The sequence below is a fragment of the Penaeus chinensis genome, chromosome 17 (assembly GCF_019202785.1).
Source record: "Penaeus chinensis breed Huanghai No. 1 chromosome 17, ASM1920278v2, whole genome shotgun sequence".
NCBI lineage: Eukaryota > Metazoa > Arthropoda > Malacostraca > Decapoda > Penaeidae > Penaeus > Penaeus chinensis.
In genome coordinates this window covers 8,858,127-8,875,626 of record NC_061835.1, presented here as the reverse complement: position 1 = coordinate 8,875,626, position 17,500 = coordinate 8,858,127, and the positions used below count along the sequence as shown (strand labels likewise).

Genomic DNA, 17,500 nt, shown 5'->3' with positions numbered 1-17,500 from the left:
GTTGCTTGGGAATCGGGCTAACGGGCTAGCGAGTTTTGGCTGTCTGTTATATTGGAATTTTGGTGATATCAGAGGGAAAAGTTCCGTTGGTGTAATTATGACGGGATGAAAGTACGTGCGAGTTGTTGCTAAGGATTTAATTACCATTGATATATGCCATTATTTCCCCGCTGGTTAGGCAGAGATGTCATTTTTTAACTTCCCTTTTCAAATGCTGAAGGACAAATCAGGCCCAAAGTGTGAAAATGGCGTTTCGTTGACCGTGGGAAAATTACATACGAGTTACTGGTCTCACGTGGGATTCCTTCTGCATTTGTTAGTTATTACGTGTATTATTTGCGTGTATTTTGTGTTTTCCGAGTTATTTGTATGTGATAATGTTATATCAAACGTATGGTGTTCACATTATCCTCAGACTATGATGAGCTTTGTAAGATATAGAAAGGGTTTCTCCAAGTTGTTACGTTCACAAAAATGTAATTATTAGTAACGTGTATTATATAACCGCCTTTGTTTTGTTTTTTGTTTGCATGATTTTTTATCAAGTTAACGAGTTGGTAACATTAAACATGCTATCTATTATATTAGAGCGGTTGTCTCAAAGTTTATAGGGAAAATGTGATTTCGGAAATAAATCAAACTGTCATATTTGAAATTGGTGTTTAGAAATTTGTATATGTAAAACAGAAGGAAATTGAGTAAGAAAGCCTTACATGTCATTCATTAGCACGTCCAGATTAGACTTCTTGGAGGCCTAGTACAGTTTCAACTTGCCGCTGTCAGTGAGGTAAACGGTAAAGGTTATGTATATGAAGGAACGAGTGAAACACTTGAAAACCGTCAGCTGTATCAGTTCTAATATGTGAAAAATTATGTGATTGGGTAGGAGAATAATTTATTTATTTCCTGGAATATGGGGGGGGGGGGGATTCCCAGCTGTACAGAGGAATCCAGTTATTTCTAGTTATTATTTATTTTGCTTTCCTTCCCTTTTCATTTTCTTTTCTTTTCTTTAGAATCTGAATTCCTGAAGTTGGAATTTTTTTTCTTTTTACATGATTGTAATGTTTAACTGTATTATGATTTTTGAGTTATAAAGACCTGAAGTGCATTTTATCACACCTGTTGCATCAATTTGCACATTACAATTCTAGATCTTATGGCATTGATAAAGCACTATGCTAAGGTATATGCTGTCAGGTTCTTATTTTGGAGCCAAAGTTTTCCTTTTCATTTTCCTTTTTTTCTTCTATGATAAATAGGCTTGAAATTGATATATTTAGCTCTTGATTGCTGAAACCTGAGACACTTCTCACCAGTGATCTTATAATTGCAAATTGAAAAGATGAGAGTTATTCAATATAGATCTTTAGTACTTTTAGCAGTTTCCTAAACCTTTATGACTTACAAATAAATAATTGAAGTGGGTATCTGTTACTGAGACTGATACACCCTCCAGGCTGTCTTGCAAGCCCAAAATCCAAATCTAACCTTTCTGCCTTCCATTTATTCCCTAGACAGGGGGCAAGCCCATCTGTATACCTCCCCTCCCCCTTATTCGCTGCAGCTGTACCTGTGCTGTTTATTACTTTATTTTTTGTGCTCATTACGATGGCAGTGTCCATTTCACTCTATCTCTGTGCATCGTTCTCGGTAACATTAATCATGAGCTGTTTCTGTTTTACTAGGTGTTACACTTTAGTGGAAAAGAGCCATCTGTTAGAGAGAGAAAAATCCTTTATATTCACAGTTTTGCAGTTAACAATGACCAATTAAATGTATCTTGGATTTGGTTGGGTGACTGTCATGTCATGGGAAAATCTGGCAGAAGACCAGGTGAAGGGAATATGCTCAAACTTGTGACATTTTTCATTAGTAATTTTATAACTGCACAATTGAAAAGATAAAAGTTAATTAATATAGATGTTTAATACTTTTAGCAGTCTCTTCAACCTTTATGAATCACAGATAAATAAATGAAGGGTTTCTGGTTTTAGTAGATGAGCATTTTATTGAAAAAGAGCCATCTGTTGTTAGAGAGAGAGAAAAATCCTTTATATTCACAGTTTGCCAGAAAACAATAACCTGTCAAACATACCTTGGATTTGGTTGGGTGACTGTCATGTCATGGAAAAATCTGGCAAAAGGCCAGGTGAGGGGAATATGCCACCATGAAATATTTGGCCAGGGTAACACTGATGATTCATCACGAATGCACTAAGGTCTTGGAGGAAGATTCAACTCTGGGCATTTAGGACAGGAATCTTGCTCTTGGAATGTACCATCCATCAACCATGCCTGGAAGGGCTTCAGGAAGGACATTTCCATGCTTAGGATTCTATTCTCTCCACCATGATCAGTGGCACTTGGATAATACAAAAATATGTTTAATTTAACAATTTCACATGTTGGTTTTGTACAGTTATAGACTCCCTTTAGAGATAATATGATCAATTACCATCTTGATATTGCATAACAAATGACAAATATGCAGCCTAAAGTGGCTAAATACATATGCAAAAAGAAATATTACAAAAGGGAGGCAAGGAGTCTTGATACCACTCATTAGTGTTTGTGTGGGCTGGAGTTAGAAGCTACACACACACAGGAGAGTCACCACTCAAACCTAATGTCTGGATTAGGCCAGTTATAAGCAAGGATGGCTTCATGTTGCTTGTTGTTTGTGGCCTTGGAAGATTTAAATACTCGATTTGTTTAGAACACATCAAAATACACAAGAAAATATTAATATTTGAAAACCATGGTTACCCTCCTCCATTTTATCAAAATGTTTTGTCAGGGAACCATAACTTGCAAGATTTTCAAGTCTAAGCTTTAATGGATAGTGAAACTATTTAGGAAAGTAACTAACCCAAGCCTGGCATCTGCTAAGTGTGTGGTAAGAAAAGAGATGGATATTTTACTCTACAATATACATGGGCAAGTTATAATATGAATGATGGAAGCACGAGAGACTGCTGGATAATAGCAAACTTTTCCTATTTGTGCAAGAATCTTTTTTGTCATCACAGGCTTTCAAAGTTTTATATTCAGCTTCTTACTCATTTTGTCTAGTATATTTATCTGTTTAAACCATTAACCATTCTTACACATTTATTGCAAGTTTAGATTATATGGCTCTTGGTAAATCAGAGATAGAACTTCAGTGATCGCCATGGCTTACAAACTTTCAACTCAAGATTCAGTCTGGACTATTTACTTAACCCAATCGCCCCGGATCTATGTTCTGTCCCCTGTTGTTTTTTGGGAATGTTGTTACAGATGGCCCCGCATGTGCTCTGCCAGCAAGGAGTCTATCAGTAGCCCTGGTGACTGATCTTGATTTCCCCATTCCTTGAATTGATGGGAAAAGGTGTTGTTTTTTTTAATACAGTTAATATCGATATTGTTATTATTGTTATTGATGTTATGATTATTAAATTGTTAGTAAAAATCTCTAACATTTAAGACAATGAAATAATGCAATAGACCCTTTCCAAAGGTCGAGGAAAAGGGTAAACAAGTGAGATAGGTAGGTCTAATAACTGACTCCTTGGTGACTAAACACTTCTAGAACCTGTGTAAATACAAAAAATAAACTTGTATTACATTGGGCATGGCATGTATTCTTTCCATTCGTGGCAATTGGGTTAAATGATGTTCAGTTGCTTGAGAGGTCTACACACACTTAGACTTATCTTACCTGAATGAAGATTTGTTGGTCTTTTGGCCACTTGAGTCATTTTAAGAAGTACCTCATTTATCATGAACAGGTTATTAATTATGGCATTATTAAAATCAGAAGAAGGTCTAGTGTAAAATTGGAAGGATGATCCATGAGAGATGTATTTACAACTCACTTAAGTCTTTTTTACATACTAAGCCTAGTATAAATTTAGCATGCAAAATTGACAGTAATATATATACACATTTATTTGGGCTATCTTATTGGAGAGATGGAGGTAGAGGTTGTATCTTTGAAATAGTGGACATTTTACCTGCATATTCTTATTTATTTTGTTTCATACATACTTTCAAACATACGTACGTATTAGTATGTGGTGTCAATAGATTTATGTATTCTAAGATACAAAGGAAATTAATGAACCTTGATAGATGCAGTCATATAATTGTCATGAGAGTAGCTAAAAGTTAAATTGTTTTAAAAACTTGTTTCCAATTGCAAAATGTATGTTATGACAGGCCAATGCATCGATTGAGGGCTAGTGTTTAATCATTCACAAAGCCTGTTAATGATCCCTCCTTGAAAAGTAAGCTTAAGTTGAACATCTTACTTTGGTTCAGTCTACCACTGCAAATCAACATTTTGACACATGATGTACATAAAATCCCAAATACAGCGCAATATTCATAGATGAACACCTAGATGATTGTCTTAGTCTTTATTTAATATCTGTCTGTAAAATCTGTCTGTCATGTATATGTTGAAAATGGAGATTATACCAATTTCAAAACATCCCTCTCTGAAGGTGGTTCTTTCTACAATATTATTCTTACATGTAACTTGAAAAAAGAGGACTGGTTAAAAAGCAGTCTTGAAAATGCTGACACATTTATCCTAGACCTTGCCTATAATTTTTCTTGTTTCTCATAAAAATCACCATTGAAATTTTCAATGATCATATTCCTTAACCCAATGCCGTCGGGGAAAATTAACAAAAAAGGGGGGAAATGCTGTGCCCATTTTCTATATTTTTTGTGAAATGTCTGCTCATAGATGGCTTTGCTAGTGCTTAGCCACAAAGGAGTCAATTAATAGACCTTGTGACCATACGTGATTTGAATTGGCGGGAAAACCGTGTTTTTTACTAGTGCTATGGATATCGATGGTGTTATTTTTATTATAAACATTATAATTATTATAATGTTTTTTAATATTAGTAACAGCAAAATAAGATAATGTAAAATATTTCGTAAATCAAAGAAAAGGGTGAACGGGCGAGACGGGCAGTACTCCTAACTGGCTCATTGGTGACTTAGTACAAGTATAGCCATCTATGTGTATAAACAATCAAACAAGTACTAACAGTGGGCAAAGCACGTGTCTACCCGTCGTATCCGTCGGCAAGGGGTTAACTATTATATGGATCTGAAATTTGTAGTTAGATAGGTGTGTGTAAGACAACTTGGGAATATGCAAGTTTCACCATAACATTTCTTGAACTTCAGCCCAGTATATTTCAGTTTTGCTCTTTGATATATGATAATTTAGCTATCAAGTAGTAGAGGCATTCACTTCCTGGAAAATATAGTTACTGTGATTTCCTCTTACCCAGTACATAAGTTATATTTGTGCAAAAAGTATGTGGCTAACTGTTTCAAATCCATTCATAGCCTGCAAATGGTATACCCAATGTAGGTGTAATAGACATTTGTACTAGCATAATAGTTCAGGCTTCATTGCAGTGTTGTCTCTGTTGCAGATTTTGGAATCAACAGTATCTTGTACCAGCGTGGTATCTACCCCCCGGAGTCCTTCACATTCCAGCAGCAGTATGGCCTCACTCTTCTTACCACAACAGATGAGGGAGTGAAGGAATACTTGAATAATGTCTTGGCTCAGATTAAGGGTATGTCCCTACTAATTTGTACTTTCATTGAGGTTTGAAGGTTGGTGGATTTGCAGTTGTTCGTATAGGTTTGTAAACTGTAAAGGCTTAAATGTAATGATAATCTAAATAAAGGAAAGAGATACATGTTTATAATGTAAACTTTTGTAAACTATCAGTAAGAAGAAAGTAATATTCGTAGCTTTGACTTTTGTAGTTATTGCCAAGAGATTTTTAAAAAATAAAGTATGCATAACACTAGATCCAACAGAAAGGAAGCCTTCTATATAATATGAATTGTTATGCTTACAGACTGGCTAGAGCAAGGAGAAATTCAGCGACTGGTACTTGCTGTGAGCAATGTCGATACCCAGCAAGTTCTAGAGCGATGGGATTTTGATATCCAGCATGAGCCAGGATTTGGCCCTCAGTCTATTAAAGAGTAAGTTGGTGGTTCCCTATTTACCTCATAAAACTAGCAAATATCTTTTAATGGCTTTCAAAGGTATTGCTACTAGTGTCCAGGAATAAAACTGTAAAAATTTGCAATCAATGTTTGCAATATCTTGTTAACCTTTGTTTTATTTCTGTGAATTAATCTTTCTTTCTTTCTTTTTAAGGGGTAAAATTGGCTCTAAAGATCTAAAAGTGATCCAGAAAGAGATGCGAGATGTTATTCGTCAAATCACCGCCTCTGTGACCTTTTTACCCCTACTTGATTGTGTTTGTAAGTACCCTTGCATTTTTGGAGTGTCAATCTGTCTTATTCTTTTGTTTATTTATGAAAAGATAGCATAATAGAAATAGAAATGATACAGCATTTTGAATACATATTTTCATAGTATATTTTTATTAAATGTAAGTTTGATATGTTTGGCTATTTTGAGCACATTTCGCAAATGTATGAATTTAGAAATGCTAATCATGTAAGGGCATATCACACTTGCACTTTTTTTTTGTCAATTTTTGCACCTCCACATGGATCTGAGGTTTTCCTCATGCTTTACAAGCATGCTAAATGCCTGACAAAAACAGTGGTGACCATTTTCTTTGGACTAATATCTGTCTTGGTCTTTTGCTACATAGGACTTATGTAATGTTTTGTTTATAAATAAAGTATAAGAAATTCATTATAAGTATAATCCAATAATCAAGAATATTTCTATTTAGTAGAAATATAGTAGTCTCCTGTACAAAATTATATTTATTCAAAATATGGCTATGGCATAGAAAATGCTTGTGATTTTGGGGACCTTACGCAGATAGTGCCCACATAAACAAACATGGCACCATCTTTCATAACCCAGTGCCACTGGGGATGGCTTGTACATACATGCTACATGCCATGCCCAATGTAAGATTAATGATTTTTACAAGTATACAATCACATATTCCACATGATGACCCTTTTTCTTGATTTTTGGAAAAGGGTCATCATATAACGTTAATAACATAATCATAATTATAATGTGAGTAATAATTACAGCATTGATATTGATATTAAATTTTTGTGACCTCACCTCATTTCAAGGAAACCTGAAATGAGGTTTGGTCACAAGGTGACTCCTTGGTGGCCAAGCACTTATAGAGCTATCTATGTGTAGACATTTTACAAAACAAAACTACAGTGAACGCTGCATTTTCCTAGTGGCATGGGGTTAACTTGGTAGTTGTACTATGCCAGTGTGATAGAGTCAGACTTATGGAAACAAAAATTGACAGAAAAGGTGCTAGTGTGATAAGGCCTTTACTGATTTTTTGTAATTTTAAGAGCACCAATTTATTTATTAAACACAAAAAAATAAACATTTCAGGTTCCTTTGATTTGTTAGTTTACACACACCAAAATGCAGAGGTCCCAGAGAAGTGGGCAGAGTCAGCTCCTTGTTTCATTACAAACTCTCAAGAAGTTCGGCTGAAGTCCTTCTCTACTTCGGTCCACAAAGTTGAAGCATGTGTGAGTTACAAGGTAGACCTCTGATTGTTGCAGGTGCAGCTTCTTGGGTCCTCATCCTTTCAGCGTGTAACCAAATTTTCAGAGAGGTTAGGTTTTTAGGCATAATAATGTCTCTCATAATTGGAAGTTCCTCTTTAGATCTTGCATTGTAGCATTCAAAGATAGATTCTCTTTTTACTAAAATAAGTGTATTAATCTATAACTTATTCTGTAGCTTGGAGGAATTGAAAGTTTAGATAAATATGTACAAGACTTTGGCCAGACTTCTATCTTTGGTGTTATTGGTAATATGGAAAATTCATATAATTTCATAGAAAATCTTGTGGTAGACAACACTAGCTGTGCATTTTCTATGTAGATACTCAAGGAAAGAAAGATTTTGTTTCATGAAGTTGATCCTAGATTGATGGGAAGCTCTTGTCTATTTATTTTAGAAAAAAGCTTTACATATGCTCAGTAGATAAGGCTTACTTTGTAGGAACACAAAATATGCTTGATTTGTTTTTCTTATCTGTTCTGTCTTTCGTGTGTGTGATAAAGTCCCAGTTTATAATGTAAGTTCTCTTCAAGGAGTCTGTTTTTTCCAAAAAATATTGTAATAATTACTTAAAAAAAAATATTCTGGTGCTCTTCATTGTAATTAGATATGTAAGTGAATGACTGGATCTCGATTCTCATCCTTTTATAGCATTAAACAAGTTTGATATGGTGTAGTTGGTTAAATGTGGACAGCAATTTCCTCCTACAGTGTGCTGGTCAGTGAAATGCATCAGAGTTCATCCTTTATTTTGTGTTAGCAGTCATAGATGCTGTAGATATTATGTATCAGGGAAGGCCCAGTCCAACTTGATGGAATATGGCTAGAGTGTGAGGTTTTTAGAATACATTTGTGTATTTGTGTTGAGTTATCCTGATATTCAAACTTGCAATGAAAATGGTGAGAAAATCTGAAATTTGGCAAGAAAGCTTAATTTTTATGGTTTTAACGAATGGAAGTTGCATTTGTCATAACAAATAAACTGTTTGTATTTTACTAGTATATTGTTTATATATTGGCATTGTTTTAAGACTTTTTTATATAAATTTCTGTAACTAATATAAGTATTCTTTCTTTGTTCCTTAATATTAAAACATTACCCCCTAATGCCCGGCTAACAGCCTTCACACAACAGGCACATTTTTGGAATTTGGTTCCTCCTTAACCCAACCCAGAAGTGTCACGTGTACCAGTGTTATAACAAACCACTTGGTCTACAGAGTGCGCCAGAGCGCGTGGAGCAGGATGTTTGGCTTGATGTCACGGTCTCCCGCGCCCAGTGTTTGGCCATTGCCAGACATTAAGTTTATCACGCTATGGGATTTCTGTTCACCTGGCGGTGATGGGTTATTAATCTGATCCTGCTGGGGATGGCATATAGGTACATGCCTTGCTAATGAACAGTTCAGTTTATTAATTGTATTTACACACAGTTGGCTCCACAAGTCTGAGTCACCAGTAATTGATTATTAATCCTGCCCGTTTCCTGCCTGCTGTTTACCATTTTCCTGGATTTTAACCCCTTCACGACATAACAAACCGCTCAAAGTGTGGAGTGTGGCTGTATGCCAGGGCAGCGCGCCAAAACACCAAAGCGCTACGAGGCGGTGATTCGGCTTGATGTACCAAACTCCCGCGATCAAAGTCGGCGCATTGCCATTGATCAGCAGAGCATAGTTTTTTTGTTTTTTGTTTTTTCTTTAGTTTTCTTCACCTGTCACCAAGGGGTTAAAAATATTTTTTTTCACTTTGCTAAATATAACGAACTCAAAGAAAGGGAAAATCAGGTGAGGTCACATAAGTTTGGTGGTTTTGTAATGCTATATAACCTTGATGTCTAGCACATTCATTTGTTTTAACCATTAACCATTCTGGGAATCCACAAAAATTGCCTTAAGAAAAAAAAAAAAAAAAAAAAAATTCTTACCCACCCTATCACTATATTTTGATTACACTGCTAATGACCTTAGATGTTGATGTGGCAGAAATTTTTCAGTACATAAAGAAATATTTTCTTTAAGATATAAAATAATTGAAAATGAAGCAAGGAGAGAAATCATTTGAAAATTAAGAAGCAATTGGTAGTGTCTAATAGTAATATCTGAAAAGGTAAACCTAACCCCTATGATCTGGATGATATGACTATAATGTCATGAAAAAAATTGGTTTGAGGAGTAGGTGACATAAACATCATGGGCGAGGGTGAGACAAGCCACGAGTGCACAAAGCTCTTGGAAGGTAATTAGACTCATTTGGCATTTAGGAAGGGCCTTTTCCATTATTTTTATCAATAAACAAATACGGACTGTAGTGTCCATGAGCCATGACTGGAAGAGCTCTGGCTCCTGGGAGGACACTATTTCCATGCTCTGGATCTTATTCCTGCCCACCATGACCACCAGCATAGGTATTATAGAAATTAGAATATTATGATTTAAAAAACAGCACAAATAACAAAATGTTACTTAGTGTTGCACTGAATTACAGACTACCTAGAGAGAGAAAATGGAATGTGCAAGTTCTATTATCACTTGGGTAAAGCAAATCAAATGACAAATACGGAAATTGGAAAATGGCAAAAAAAAAAAAAAGAAAAAAATACCTATGCAGAAAATAACATTACAAAGAGTAGGTATGGAGTATTGTCATTGCACGTGTTCGATTTTGCACCCAGCAGTGTCCATTAATATAAGCCTTTACTTTGGGCCACATGATGGCAGTAAAGCGTACAGATCCAATGGGTTTAATATTGATCTAGAAAATAGAAATATATTAAATATTTGTTATTTTGTGTTGAGATAATTTAAGTAATGAATTTTGTGTAATCTTACAAAAATATGAGCTATGAACAGATATGAAAGGAAAATAATATGTGTTATAGAAAAAAAAAAATTTAATTGTAAGAATAACAGTAGCCATTCTATGAGTGAAGAAATGTACATGAGTAGGTATAAAATATATATTGTATGTAGGTCTCCCTTCAGCCAGCCTGAGAACAGGAAGAGGTGTCGTGGACTTGTCGTCGAATATTCTTTGTCAGTTGATTAGTATAAATTAAAATCTAACCACTTTAAACTTTGATAATAAACTTTGATAAAGACATACATGTATGTGTATATAAAGTTGGAACTTTAAAGATTTACACCTACTTGCAATGCATAATATTAAACAAGTCTAGTAGTAAAGATTCCATAATAAGAAGCTTCAAGCCAGATTAAAGATATAAAATACATAATATGGCAAAATAAGATGCCAAGAAGAGACTTTAAAAAAGGTTTACAACTAAAGATTGAACCAGTCAAAAGAGATGTAAACATTATTTTTATACATGTCAAACTAAATAGAAGCCTTTCAGATGTATAACATGGATCTCAAAATATATGACTACGCACTTCTTTTAGGTTATAAAGAAAGAACTTACAGTTAATTATGGCAAGACAACATCTACTCAAATTAGATGGTTTATGAATATTTACAATGGTAAAAATGGATTGATTTAAATATGAATCTACAGTTGTGTTTTCCAAAATCAATATTCAAGTTTAACAAAATGTTACTAACCAGACATCTAACACTGATTTTCTATTTCTTAAATAGTCCATTTTTTTTTTTCTACCCTTTTATACTTTTAGTACTATAATAGCAATACTATTCATTAACATTCTGACAACTAAAGATACAATTATGAAAACTTATTACATCAGAAGGACCTCAGATTTACACAAAATTATCTACATCTAAAGATAATACTTTATGCATGGGGATTGTCCATTCAAATTTCACAATGTGTCGGTTTAATCAAAAATGGATATGTAAAACACGAGGTTATTTGGCTTTGATGGAATAGTTTTCAATTATTTTTTCTAGAGTAGATTACCCTTGACCATAATATAGAAAGTCACTAATCCTGAAGGAAAATTAATGATGTTTCCAAAGTTTTAGCAGTAATAATACACTCCAAAACATATGTAATTCAAACTCTTACATTATTTTCTACACCTTTTGTACAAGTACCATTACCTGTCCCCATTTTACAGTCCATGCAGTTGATTACTTATGACTGGTAAACATGCATTACCCTTAATTTTCCCAGAGTAAGTGTATACTGATTTAACTTTTAAAACAATAATTCACTTGTACTTACAGCAAATTTACTACCTAACTTTATTAAAGCTAGACAGATAAATGATATACATATGTGGTTCTTGTGGAGCCCAGATATGGGCACCACACTAATACTCATATTCAGAGACATTTGGGACATCTGCAACAGAAAGCTGGACCGGCACCTTGAGCCCATCTGCCAATCACAGACTGTCTCGAATGTGACTGGATGACGGGTGCGAGAAGCAAGTTCAGCCTTCTATTTCTAATGCCCAAGTCTGAATATAAGCTTAAAGATGAATCAAAATAATTGAATATAATCATTATGACAAAATAACTTGTAAGTAATAATGACAAAGAACTTAATTTTATTCTCATTTGTTCATCAATATTTTTTATCTTTAAGTCTTGCTTTTACTTAAAAAAAAAACTGCTAAATTTTCAAAGGAACATCTTATATTTTGCAAATTAACATATTTCTGGATACTAAAGTCTGGAAAACAATGCACGGCAGTTGACAGTTATGGAAGATATTGGAAGACCTTGTATCAGTGGGCAAATGAAAAGATTAGAATTAAAAATGAAGATTAAAAAAATAAAGAAGCTAAGAAAAAAAAAAATTCCATGATCTATAACTACTACAAATACTTGTTGTGTTTGGGGATTTAAAAAAGAGATTACAGGTTACATCCACAAATTAGCAAACCTTTAATACTGGCAGTCAGTGCTAAATTCCTGGTATGTTGAAGGAAACAACACACCTTCAAATTCTTGACTGATCTAGAGCAGCTTATATTTAATATCTTTATCTGCATCAATTGTGTTTTTGTGGGGGGGGAATAATTCAACCTGAACTAAAATAAAGCTTGGTGCCTAAAACAATAATCCAGTACATTTTAAATATATATTTCTTCCAAGTGTCAATATATACAAATTATCTTTACAAGCAGCGAGAAAATATTTTTTTCTGAAGAAATGGTTATAGTAAATAATATTTTTTAAGCTGTTAGCAGAAGTAAAATTCCTCTATTATATCTCAAGTCTTACTGGTTGACATATGGGAAAAAAAATAAAAATAAAACAATTGTGGGATTAACAAAATGCATCAATATGCTTGTTGGTGACAAATTAATATTATATTATGCCTTGATTCACTTGTATCTCCAAACTTTATATTATACATTTGAGTATGCTAACAAATAAATACGGGTAAAAATTATGTATGTATTTACTTATAACATATCAAGGATTTTCTTCTGCTCAGCTAATAAAAAAAAAAAAAAAAAAAAAAAAAAAAATCTACATGTTTCTTAATTACCAAATCTGGAATGTTCAAAGAATCTTATAAATTCAAACTGTACACACTATCAAATCACACGTTACAGAAGAAACCATGACAAAACAATCATCGTGTAAACACACTGATATTACATAAAACAAAACAACAGTAAAAATTGGAAAAACATAGTGGGAATTGCAATATTTTCCCAAAAGGCTTTATTAGAAAATGCCTACCATTTAACTGGGATGTTAGTTCTCCAATATAACTACCTGGCAAATTTAATGTAAAACTTTCAATCTATTTCATTATTATCACAAAGGTTACTCTTTACTCGTTCATTACTCTCAAGAAACAGAACTACTCAGTATATCATAACGGTATGATCTTTTGTGCGTATGGCATCGTTATTGTTCAATGAAGGAAAAAATCTGAATTCCAAAAGGCTGCTATACTAATGGCAAACTATTGGCCTTTTAACACTATTCTTGGCACATCTGAACTTTTCTACAATAGACTGCAAGACAAAAAAAAAAATTAAGAATAATAAAAAATAAATAAATAAATATCAATCTTCAGCCTTCCTTGAAGTGTTTTGTCCATTTTCCAAAAACTGTTGTTGATCTAGAAGCCTAATCTGATCTCCATCAAAATGAATGCTTTGAAAGTTTACCATCATTGTAAAATTACCATAAACAGTACATTTATCTCTCAACAAAATATATTTCACACAATTTAAAACAAAAACAGGGAAGATCCAATATAACAAACAGTCTTTAATAATACCAAAGGATTTTGACTGACCCATTACAACAGCATTATGAAATTTAAAATGTGTGTGTGTGTGTGTGTGTGTGTGTGTGTGTGTGTGTGTGTGTGTGTGTGTGTGTGTGTGTGTGTGTGTGTGTGTGTGTGTGTTTGTTTGTTTGTTTGTTTGTTTGTTTGTTTGTTTGTTTGTGTGTGTGTTTCAAGTGGATTGGTGTGTGAATTGTCCCTTATTTTATGTGTTCAGGAACCTCGGACATCAACTCAATGACACCAGGAGAGGATGTGTATATATATGCCCAGTTCATTGTGATTTTAGTTTATTAATTTTGTCTAAATATCGTCGACTCCAGAAGTACTTGGTCACCAAGACGTAGTCAAGTAATAGGCCTACTTGAGGCCTTTTTACTCTTTTCCTGATTTTTGGAAAGATATATTCTTTACCAATAAAAATACAATAATCATAATACCAGTAAGAATACGAAATAAAAATATTGACATTTGTGATGATACTAATCCACTTGGTGACCCAGTGAGGAGAGATTCCTGTGTAATCAAAATTGGGAAAAACTATAATGGACAGTTTATGTACCTGGTGCCAGTGGGTTAAAAATGAGTAAAACTACAAGAAGCTCAAGTATGAAGTAACCTTAGCATGTGAATTTAATGAGACAGCCCATTGTAGTCAGGACATGCATGCATTAAGATCTTGGGGCCAGACAGATTAAATTCCAATAATATTGTGGTTTATTTTGGTGGGATCCTGATTATAAGCTGGACGGAAATAAACCTACTGAACTTCTAGGATATGTCTGTGTGTGTTTATATAATATATATACAATATATATATAACATATAATATATAACATATATAATGTATAATATATATAATATATAACATATATAATATATGACATATATAATATATATAACATATATACATATACATAATATAAATACATATACATACATGCATATATGTGTGTGTGTGTGTGTGTGTGTGTGTGTGTGTGTGTGTGTGTGTGTGTGTGTGTGTGTGTGTGTGTGTGTGTGTGTGTGTGTGTGTGTGTGTGTGTGTGCACATATATATATATATATATATACATATTCACACACACAAATACATATATATTTATATATATATATATATATATATATATATATATATACTGCTACACATATATGATTTGATGTCATTAGACAAAAAAAAAATTGGTACAAATAAATTCTTCACCAATTCCATTCTTCTTAGGCAACTTTTTAAAATCTTCCATTCACTGGAAAACTTCTTGTCAAATAAATACAAGGTAATCAGTGAATAACTGAAATTTCTTTAATAACTCCAAGTTAATTTTAGATAAGAGATCACATACTGTATACATATATACATGCTTCGAATTGATACAGGAAAGAATTTCTAAAAGCAAGAGTGACTGAGAGAAAGATAGAGCAAGAGGCAGCAAGAGCAAAAACAGCGAGAATGAATGAGATAATGTATATGGATGTGTACATGAGTGGCCATGACTATACTTTTTATGTGTGATGCATTCTGTAACTTTTTTTTTTTTTTTTTTTTATGTTTTGCCATATATGATGAATATAACTCTATAGCATTGTATACATGTATGCTGTACATGTGTAAACAGATATAAACAAAAGCCTGTTGGAATGTACATATGATCACACACCTAAATATCACTTTAAATAATAACACTGATAATAATGCATACACATTAAGCTTTTATCCAAAAGTTTGCACAGTACTCTTGATATGACTTGTTGCCATAATTTACAGTGTCTTGCAGATTCACATCTGTTATCTAAGAACTCTTACACCTTTATTAGAATCTAAGTTGCAGGTTTACAGGATGCACTACAGTATATATAGCCCAAGGGGAGAAAAATATAGATTTCTACCTTGTAGTCACGGTTATTTCATTACTCGTACTGTCAAATGACTCATTTAAATCCAATCTCCACACATCACACTTGGCCTTAGTTAGATAATATGCCTCTTCATTAATACATTCATGTTATCCAGGCAAACCTGCTTCCAATCACACATTCTTTCCACAAACTCATGCATACTTATCTCCAAATGTGCTAATTCCTCTTGCATTTTTATTATCAGGAACCCTCCCAAGGGGCTAAAGAACCTCCACAGAAGAGCAGGGGTGTGGTGGGTAGGGGCAAGTTGGAAGCACCTTCACGGCAGCCTCCCCTCTGCTGCACCTCTGTACATACACCTTGTGCCTGCCAATCAGTGGAGAATGACATTTCATAAGTGAAGGGTGAAAATTTAAAATTAATGACATTCTGCAAGAGACTCATAGTATCTGACTCTCATAAAGCCTCAATTAGCCCTTTATTAGCTGTTATCAATTAACAAAGTCTTTTGATAGTTTCCAGATGCCCAGATGATAACTCAAACAAGCAGTAATTAGTGGGCTTACCTAACCTTACCTGATTGCCCCATTCCATGATTTTTCAGTAAAAAATTATATTTTTCTTCTAATGCTAATAAGATCACTATTGACATTATCAATATTATTATCATCGTTCTTATCAATAATGGAGTTACTTTAATGTGACAAATACTAATAGTGATAAGAAATAAAAAATTAAAATCTTTCCAAACATCAAGGATAAGGGTAAACAGGCAAGATCAGGTATGATTATTACTGACTCTTGGTGATTAAACGCTTGCAGAGCCATAAAGAAAAGAAATCTGCAACATTCACATCATATGTCAACTGAAATATTATTAATAAATATTATCTCATATACTGTAAAGTGACAAGAAGTGCACATAATCAAACCACTGATAAGACATATTTCCTCACCTTATTTCCACTGATAAAGTTCCTTAAGCTGTGAATTAATCTGGTGTTGGATTCACTGAATTTTTCAATGCTGGTAAAGGAGAGAATCAAAAAATAAATAAAATGCTGATCATATCAGTCCCAAAATGCACTTTGTTAGTATATTCAAAGTTCTACTGATTATATAATTTCTCTTATTTCAAAAAATATACACTCATATGAAAAATAAATACAGAAATCATTATAGTACAATAACATTTACATATGCTCACTTACATGCTGTATGTGTGAAAAGATACACAAACATATACATATCCCTATAGCTAAAGCAGAGACACCCACATAAAACTGCTGGCTTTCAACATAACATAAGATTCACACCTCTCTGAGCTAAAAAGCTGATGCGAGATGATCTTCTGGGAGACTTGCTGGTTGAGAGAAGCATCAAACAGGGGCAAGCCAAAGTGGCACTCCAGCAGATGCCACTGATCAACAGTTGGACCACCTAGAGGCAGTGTCATGCCCTCTCTGCCACCGTTCAGAAGAGAAATCAACATTTAGAATTGTACAACTTCCTATGCTCAGTGGTAATTCTTTTACTACAAGGCTTTCCATAATTCTCATATATCCAACTCAACCATATCTCAATAGACTAGATCCTCTTTACACAGCCATATCTTTCAAGCAACAGTGTTCCAATAGCAACAAGATTCAATTTACTTATATCTTACAGTTACTAGTAATTCAACACCAACATTCTTCTCAAACACACATATTCCACTTTCAATTTCATTCTAGAAGCAAAATATCCTTCAAAAACACCACAGTCTTTCTATGCAAGATAAAGAACTAACCTCCGAGGATCCTGCCCTTCGCTCCTCTCATGCACAATGCTAGCCACATCATCAAAACTAATGACTTGAGGAATGGAAGTCCCAGCCGGGTCAAAATCTTCACCAGGCACTG

The 17,500-nt window shown here is 33.8% G+C and overlaps 2 protein-coding genes across 2 annotated transcripts in view; one reads left to right on the top strand and one right to left on the bottom strand.

Annotated features, from left to right (window-relative positions):
- Window positions 1–12,966, top strand: part of LOC125034107 (mitotic spindle assembly checkpoint protein MAD2A-like) — a 13,132-nt gene extending 166 nt beyond the window's left edge. Inside the window, exons 2-5 of the mRNA XM_047625747.1 lie at window positions 5,445–5,591; window positions 5,883–6,012; window positions 6,191–6,297; window positions 7,385–12,966. Of these exons, the coding sequence (XP_047481703.1) occupies window positions 5,445–5,591; window positions 5,883–6,012; window positions 6,191–6,297; window positions 7,385–7,551 (551 nt within the window). The 3' untranslated portion in view covers window positions 7,552–12,966. The remainder of the gene's footprint in view (window positions 1–5,444; window positions 5,592–5,882; window positions 6,013–6,190; window positions 6,298–7,384) is intronic.
- A 2,289-nt stretch (window positions 12,967–15,255) lies between these two features.
- The window catches only part of LOC125033973 (protein FAM91A1-like), a 15,362-nt gene continuing 13,117 nt past the window's right edge, over window positions 15,256–17,500 (bottom strand). Inside the window, 4 exon segments of the mRNA XM_047625576.1 lie at window positions 15,256–15,965; window positions 16,556–16,625; window positions 16,916–17,062; window positions 17,389–17,500. The exon segment at window positions 17,389–17,500 is cut by the window's right edge and continues 58 nt beyond it. Of these exon segments, the coding sequence (XP_047481532.1) occupies window positions 15,840–15,965; window positions 16,556–16,625; window positions 16,916–17,062; window positions 17,389–17,500 (455 nt within the window). The 3' untranslated portion in view covers window positions 15,256–15,839.